The sequence below is a fragment of the Solanum stenotomum genome, chromosome 1, assembly GCF_019186545.1.
Source record: "Solanum stenotomum isolate F172 chromosome 1, ASM1918654v1, whole genome shotgun sequence".
Classification (NCBI taxonomy): Eukaryota; Viridiplantae; Streptophyta; class Magnoliopsida; order Solanales; family Solanaceae; genus Solanum; species Solanum stenotomum.
The window spans coordinates 508630-517451 of NC_064282.1; the positions used below are offsets into that span (position 1 = coordinate 508630).

The 8822-nt window shown below is 31.7% G+C and overlaps 1 protein-coding gene across 1 annotated transcript; it reads right to left on the reverse strand.

Annotated features, from left to right (window-relative positions):
• Nucleotides 1–112: 112 nt before the first annotated feature.
• LOC125846817 (uncharacterized) lies at nucleotides 113–4098 on the reverse strand. The gene is made up of 3 exons (XM_049526444.1): nucleotides 3412–4098; nucleotides 3182–3301; nucleotides 113–483 (listed from the first exon to the last, which is right to left on the reverse strand). Exons 1-3 carry the CDS (start codon nucleotides 3967–3969, stop codon nucleotides 466–468), a joined length of 696 nt encoding a protein of 231 aa, XP_049382401.1. The 5' UTR covers nucleotides 3970–4098; the 3' UTR covers nucleotides 113–465.
• Nucleotides 4099–8822: the final 4724 nt, after the last annotated feature.

An 8822-nucleotide genomic window follows, 5' to 3' on the forward strand; every position in this document is an offset into this window, starting at 1 on the left:
GAGAAAAGAAACGGAAATATGATCGTAGAATTGATGAATTCATGCTACTAAGCAAGATATTGATAATCTGATGCCTTTGTACATTTTCCCTTCATACATTTACTTGCATACCTCCTATTCAACCTTTCGGCTACTGAAAAGCGTCAGAAAGTTGTTCATTGGATTATTCACGGTCAAATACAGAGGACTTAATTAAGTATGTTATTTACCGTAAAACAAAGGAAGAACATCACGAGTACCATGGTGCAGACATTAATTGTCATAATACAGAGGGGGTATAGTATCTAATTAGGAAGCATTACACTTAAACCAGAAGCAACATGCTAGAAGCACACCCCAAACATCTTTGGCAGAAGACTGTCAACACCAAGCAGGTCACGCAATATACCATAAACATATCCCCACAACAGTAACACCTTTCTCAACCCATAGGACTATTGCCAGCCACATCAGCACAAAGTGCACCTATGACTTATCTGCGACCTGCACAAAATTAAGATCATAAGATCAAGCAACGCTCTGTTATAAACACCGCAAAAGCCTAAACATGACAGTAACTCAATAGGAGGGAAACCGAAAAACCCCGACTCCATAAATTATCCAGCATCCATTTACTGCAGATCAAACTATTGACTACTGACACTTCCATTCAGCAAAGCTCTTCAAATGTATGGAAATCTAAAGCTTTCCATCTTATTTGATAATCAACGCTCAGGGAGACATAATTCAATAATTGAGGAGTTTTTAGCTTATTTTGTCCCATAACTATTTCTAGGATCCTTAAAAATGGAATATCACTAGAATTGTTTTCATAAAGGTAAAATTAAACCAGCGAAGGAAATGCAAAGCTTCTTGAGAGCAAAACTGCTTATGTGATTAAAGTAAAGTAAAGTGAAATAAAGATGTATATCCTTACTTTAAGCTTTTCGGTGAAACATGACTCCAATTAATGATGTCGAAACAATGGTTTTTAGCACGTTACATAACATGTAATGTAGCTTACTTTACCTACTTTAATGTTGGTGGTCAATAAAATTATATGTCACTAATTAATACTTCCTCCACTTCATTTTATACGTCTTAATTTGACTGGCACAAAGTTCAAGTATCAAAGATTTTTTAATCTTATGGTCTTAAATATGTCATGTGAATTGTTGGAATAAAAGAAAGACTAAAAATAGAAAATACTACGTCTTCTTTTTGATACAAACAAAAACAGAAAACAGGACACATAAATTGAAACAGAGGGAGTAAGGTAAATAGACGAGAGCAAAAACCATGATACCAGAAGCAATTTTTTTCTTTAAATTTTCTTCTTTAAAGTATTTCCATGTCATAAAAAGAAATCGGTAAGTAAATAAGTTATTATAAGAACTTATGAAAATTTAAGCAATACTTTGCACTAAATATTAGTTTTAAAGTGAATTCTCATCTTTTAAATTTTTTTTAGATTATGTTTTCTGACCTAGCGACCCTATCCTTCTCCTTGATTTATGAACTAGGAGAACAATGGGACACCAAAGTGGGTAAGTTGATTGTTGACTTTTATTCCTCGCCCTCGTAAAGGTAAACATAGGTCACTCCATTCTTAGGGGTAAGAAGGATCTCCTTTATCTCGCTAAATAGTGAACCTTGTGGAAGCTAGATTGTGAACATTTCATGCACAACTTCTTAAGGAGGCACCATCCCAAATTACTCTTCAGTAAATTTATATTTCAGTACATTACAACTAAATATACATATTTCCTTTGTTTTTCATTTCAATGAGAAAGGGATTCACAACCAGATTGCCATCCATTGTGCATATATAGATCAACCTTCATGTTAACATACTTCCATCTGGCATCTATTTTGGTTTTGTCTGATTAAATTCTATAGCACAAAGGATAAAGTGCAGGAAGAAGTTTAATTTGTTTCTTCTTTGATGGTACAAAAGTTTCTGTCCTGGTTATTGGTGTTGAGGTGTAAGACGTATTGGTTGTTTTAATAATCTCTAGGGAGATTTGCCTAATCTTGTAAAAGGTTATAATAGCATAAGTAGCCCAAATACCAGGCCCATATCAAAACCAAACTAAACAGAACCATTGTTCAGTGTATTCATGTTTCCTCAAATAGTCAAATGTGATCCAACATTTCACCAGTGTTGTCAAAGACGCACTTAAGCGCTGAAAGGAGGCCCAAAACATATTGAGCACTTAGCGTCACTTGATGTGCACTGCTGTCGTCTTTGGGTTCTAAGGCATACTTTTCCTTGCTAATGAGCCTTTTTTGAAGAGGCGACACTAAAGAATTGATATTTCACTTATTAGTTTTGAAAAAAAATCAATTTTTGTTTATATATTTGAAATTCACACTAATAAATATTAGTCTTGGACTAAACATACATATTTGTATTTTTTCTCCCTTTGTGGCTTTTTTCATCAAAGCCCACATTTTATGTGCATTTTGAGCTTAACTACTCGATGGACCTTACGGATTTTTTTGCTTTTGATAAGATTACGTTTCACTATCAATAAGCTCCACGTATTCAAAAGGAAAAGCAATTAAACTCTCAAGTAGCCTTGAAGCTAGAGATAGAGTGAGAACATACAAAAACTGGAATAACAGATCCCAACCACCTCATTAACCAAACCATGGAAATAGACAAAACATCGGCACAGGATTTGGAAAATGAACTCTGGTCATTTGAATAATCAGTTGCATGAGCCTGAAATTGTTATAATTGGGAAACAGGTGAACATAACATGATACTTTCTATTCGCTGTACACTTACCCACCACCAAATAGTTATTTCTATCTAATAAAATACTCATTTTGGAACATTTAGTTTCAGGTATTCCTACTTTCACAGATCAAATCCAACGTCAACATTCACAAGCTCCTGAAATGTGTAGGAAACATCAAGATAAAACAATAACAACATACCTAGTATGGAAACATCAAGATAGTGAATTCATTTCAATCAATGTGTAGTCAATAGCTCAGGTCATGTAATTAATAAGGAAGATGTCACTGATTATGCTAGCCTTGGTATGGTAATCATCCAAGGAATCATAAGGATTATTCAATTCTGACCTATGCAACTGGTGTAATTGAGATAAATACCAGGAAACTAAGCATAAAAAACATTCAGAAATGGAACCAACAGAAAGATCATGACCCATTCGTGAAGTTTAAGTACCTGGTTAAGAGGATTATCCGGAGATTTCTTCCATAGCTTCCAAATCAAGTCTTTGTACTGAGTGTGTGTCAGTCCTGGTTTCTCCTCCTTCAGAGCACGAAGCTCAGCCTCCTCAAAAGCCTACAAGTACAAGAATTAACACCCCAAACAAAAATGTGCAGGTGTGTCGTGGAGACCTCTTAATCATTAGAGTTGTGTCTGAAACAGCAAGCAAAGCTACTGAGGAATACCTTAAAGGCTGCCCTGAGTCTCTTCTCAGGATGCCTATCTGGTGGCAAACTATCTGAAATAGCCAAGTGAGCAATTGCATCGTCCACAGTACTAGCCTCTATAATTGAATCATCACGATTCCTATTGGTTACGAGCACCATCTTTTCATACTCCTCCTCTGCCGCCATACGACTCTGCCTCCTGTTGTCCTCCTCCGCCTTCTTTGCCAATGCTGCCTGCTCCGCCTCCTTCCTCTGCCTTAGTTCTGCCTCAGTAACCTTTGGTACCGGAGCGGCCACACGATTGGCTTTCTTATCCAACTTCTTAATCGACTTCTCGAGTTCTTTCTCCTCTAACTCGGCAAGCCGACGCACCTCGACTTTCTTTGCTGCGGCCTCTGCTCGCTTCTCGGCTTCTTCTTCACGTTTCTTGGCGGCGCGTGGCTTGGCTCCTTCCGCCTCGCGCCAATACTGGTCTTCTTTTTCTCGGGATTCACGGTCTTTGCGCTCCGATTCGACGGCGTTCTTCCGAGCCCTAGACGTCTCGGCTTTACTATTCACTCCCATTTTTTTCGGCATCTTTCTTTGCCGATTACACGATCAATCTTCGTCGGCGATAACGTTCGGCGATTCCTGGATGACTTGGAATCCAGCTATGTCCCTGTAGATTGCAATTGCCTTTTGTCAAAAGCTAAACGGAAGAGTTCGAGTATATGTTTCTACCAAAATTTCTCAGGAACCGAATTCGACGAAGTGGGCCGCCATCTATTTGGGCTGAGCCCATACATCATTGGATTTGTTTGCGGGATAATTACGCCACATAGCCTTTCGGCAAATTTGTTTAAACAAAAAAAAAAGGAAACTAAGCAAATATTCCCATAAAAAACAAAATAATTATAAATATATATCTCTTTACATTCATATCCCACTAAATAATTACACTATATACTCTCAACTCATATATATATCCATTGATATTCATGTCCCACTAAATAATTTCGTTTAATTGATACTAAATATATATTGTATTGATATCATTAAAATTTCTTGTTCAAAAATTACTCATTAGTCAATGATATTATAGGATATATACTCATTGACTAATTTCTGAAGGGTAAAGGGTCAAATATATCTCTAAACTATTCGAAAAGGTCTAGATATACCCTCTGTTTAAAGTTTGGCTCACTCGTGCCCTCGCCGTCCAACTTTTCGTCTAGATATGCCCTTATGGGCGTTAGTTGGTCTGTTGGACATATCCAGCTCATTTTCCATTTCTTTAAATGCCACATGGAATTGTCATGTCATTTTGACTTTACCACATGACATTTATATGAAAATGGAAAGGGATCAACTATGCCCCTAAAAAATTCGACCATAAATACCTAATCCGACCCATAAATCAACCCACTTTTAAATAAACTATCCGATCCATTTTCAACAATCTTGTTTAAATTATTATTTTTTTCGGTAAATCCCGAAAACGAGTAATTGATTAATAAAAAATAGGAAAAATATAAAATTAACGCCAAAAATTCATAAATAAATATTGTAACCTTAAATTCAATAATTTTTAATTATTATTTTTTTCGGTAAATCCCAAAAATGAGTAATTTATTAATAAAAACTATGAAAAATATATAAATTAACACCAAAAAATCACAAATAAATATAGTAACCTTAAATTCAAAAATTTCAACAATTTTTTTTAATCTTTATTTTTTTCGGTAAATCCCAAAAATGAGTAATTTATTAATAAAAAATATAAATTTAATTTTATATTGTTTTCATATTTTTCCTATTTTTTATTAATCAATTACTAATTTTCGGGATTTATCGAAAAAAATAAAAATTTAAAAAAATTGTTTGTTGAATTTAAGGTTACTATATTTATTTGTGAATTTTTGGCGTAAATTTTATATTTTTTTTCATGTCTTTCCTATTTTTATTAATAAATTACTCATTTTCGGGATTTGCCGGAAATAAAAAATTGTTTAAATTTTTGAATTTAAGGTTACTATATTTATTTGTGATTTTTTTGCATTAATTTTATATTATTTTTCATATTTTTTATTAATCAATTACTCATTTTTGGGATTTACCGAAAAAATTAAAAATTTAAAAAAATTGTTGAATTTAAGGTTACAATATTTATTTGTGATTTTTTTTGGCGTTAATTTTATATTTTTTTTCATATTTTTCCTATTTTTTATTAATCAATTACTCATTTTCGGGATTTACCTAAAAAAATAAAAAAATTTAAAAAATGTTGAAAACGGGTCGGGTAGTTTATTTAAAAGGGAGGTTGATTATGGATTAGGTGTTTATGAGTTCGAATTTTTTAGGCGCATAATTGATCTCTTTCCATTTTCATATAAATGTCATGTGGTAAAGTCAAAATGACATGACAATTCTATGTGGCATTTAAAGAAATGAAAAATGAGCTGGATATGTCCAGCAGGCCAACTAACACCTATAAGGGCATATCTAGACGAAAAGTTGGACGACGAGGGCACGAGTGAGCCAAACTTTAAACAGAGGATATATCTAGACCTTTTCGAACAGTTTAGGGGCATATTTGACCCTTTACCCATTTTTGAATAAGAAACCTTAATGATACCACAACAATATACATATATCCCTATAGTATCATTGACTAATGAATAATTTTTAAAATTATATCACAACAATGTACATATAGTCTTATAGTATCATTGACTAATGAGTAATTTATGAACAAAAAACCTTAATGATACCAATAAAGTATATTGATTTAGTATCATTTCAACGAAATTATCCGTCTTAATGATATCAATACAGTATATAATATTGATATAGTATCAGTTAAGCGAAAATTATCAACCTTAATGAATAGGGATATGAGCTGTAATTTTTTTTGATAAAATGAGTATTTTTTTAATTACTTTGAATTAAGGTATGCACATGTAATTATCTTGAGGCCATGACCTTTTGTCGAAGTGAAGAAACTCACACGTGGCTTTCGGACTCACGTTCATGGCCTTTTGAAAATATATATTTTGCTTTCTTTCCTCTTTGTCTGCTAATGCTTCTTCGTAGACCGCAAACATAAATCATTTCGAGTAAATTATATATTAAAAGACTTTAAATAAATTAAAATTATTTAAAAGTGATTTTGAGTTGATTAAAGATTAAATAGTCAGTATATACTTCACATATAGCAAATGTACATGCATATCATGCATATATAGTTAAGTTATATTCATTTTTTTGAGTATATCATGATCTATAGTCAGTGTACAATTCATATATAGGTAAACTATATTATATAGTCATTGTATACTATTTATGACTTTTCATAAGTTATATTGTATCAATATACACTTTCTATAACTTTTAACTATTTTTTATGTAAATAAAATATGACTATATTTATTGTAAACTATTTTATTGTATATATTAAAAGTAGAGCAACTTTCACATATAGCAAACATAAAAATCATATTTGTATGTTATAACTATAGTTTGCATAATTGCGCTCCATAGCAAATTTTATGTTTGCTATGGAGCTTTTGATTTGTATAATTCGCAAGATACATCCAATTTTATACAAATTGTTCAGTTTTGTATAAATTCATTTATACATTGTAATTTGTATAATAAGATCTGTATTTGTATAATTATAAGTGTATAGGACGAAAATATATGTATTTGTATTTGTATATACATTTTTCTCTCGCTTTATACAAACACAAACTCATAAATACATTTTATACATTTGTATACCGAATCGGATGGCAAAAAAATGAAATGTTTGCTGCGAATCACAAATAAAATAAACTATGACTATAACATTTAATTTAAATTAATAGTTTGTTATTTCATACAATTTTCCCTTAAAAGTATCCCATTATTCGCACCAAGTAATCAATTTCATATGTGCTAATTTAAGTTGTTTGCACCAAGTACGTAGTCAAGAAAAAAAGGAAACAAGAATGGTAAGAAATGATCAATTAGATAGCTAGTTTAATATTTTAATTCATGTGTGTCACTAAACAAACGATGAATAATAAGGAAAACCATAGTTAACTTTTGAACATATCTTATTATAATAATATATATATTTCAAAAAGAGACTTGCTTTTAATTTATTTGTGTTATACATATAAAATTGAATTGAACCTCTTAATTAACTTTATATTATTCCACCTGGCCAATGTGACTATATAGTGGTGCTACTGCTTGAGATGATTTTGGACATAATGTGGTCGTAGATTGCTTGTCAATTATAACGAGTTGGTGAAAAACATAATAAGTTGAGAACTAAGATGAGTACGAAAGTTGGGATACAACTAAAATGGTCTCATCGGCACTAGCATAATCTCTAATGTGTCAATTACAACTACTCTCAACATGAAGAATTCACATACTTGCTATAATACATGAGGTGACATAATTCTTAGTGATTCTCCCAAGTTGCAACCTTGAAGGAGGAAGGCAAAAAAGATTTCAACTATTACTCCTTTTGTCTAATTAATTAACTCACTTTTTTAATGGGACATATTTTTATATTTAATAATAATTTTACTTTAAAATTCTCATTTTATCATGACATGATTTAGCCAAACAATTATTTATCACTTATTTTATTTTTCTTAATTACATCATATAAAATGAGGCAGAAGAAATATTTGTAAGAAGATGTTGTCATTGTTCTCATTTCTTTTTCTCATTTGCTTCACCAACTATGTTTGTTGCGTGAATTGATTTCAAAACATTTTATATATTTATTTATTTATACAAGAACTGATAATAAAACATATAAAATCATTTTATTCTATTCAAATTATAGGAGTTCATGTTTGAAATCATTTCATGTGAATAATTTATTACTTAACTTACCGTTGGGTTGTAGGTAAATATAAAGGAGAATACGATGCATGTAGTGTCCTATTATTTCTGATACTTTTGCTATTCTATATTTCAAAAAGACAATTTAGATAATGGATTAACATATTGTGTATTACAATCTTACGTAACTCTAACTCTAATGGACTACCAAACCTCCATTAAGAGTCGACTCTAGATTGGGCAGAAACCTAATTAAAGTGGCAAGTTGGATCAGAAAAAAGTATAAATAAATAAATGAAAATAAAGAAAGAAGGGTTTAATGCACATGGGAATCAGCATCATTAACATCGGTCATTCAGTTGACTGACCGTAGCTTTTATACTCCCTCCGTCCCTTTTTAGTTGTCCACTTTAGAAATGGCACACAGATTAAGGCAACAATGATTAGCACAGTGAAGTTACAATTTTACCCTTATGACAACTTTTCACTTCAAAATTACAACCACTTATTTGAATTAAAGTGAAATAAATTGAAGGGAAACAACATACACTTTTACAATTTTCAAGAAGTGTAAATAAGGGTATAATAGGAAAAAATTTGTTGTC

Excerpts from the sequence above, each read along its gene's own strand:
- LOC125846817 (XM_049526444.1), bottom strand. The coding sequence starts at position 3,969 with ATGCCGAAAAAAATGGGAGTGAATAGTAAAGCCGAGACGTCTAGGGCT. Across the intron at positions 3,302-3,411 it reads GACTCAGGGCAGCCTTTAAG|GCTTTTGAGGAGGCTGAGCT; the intron begins GTATTCCTCAGT and ends TTGTACTTGTAG.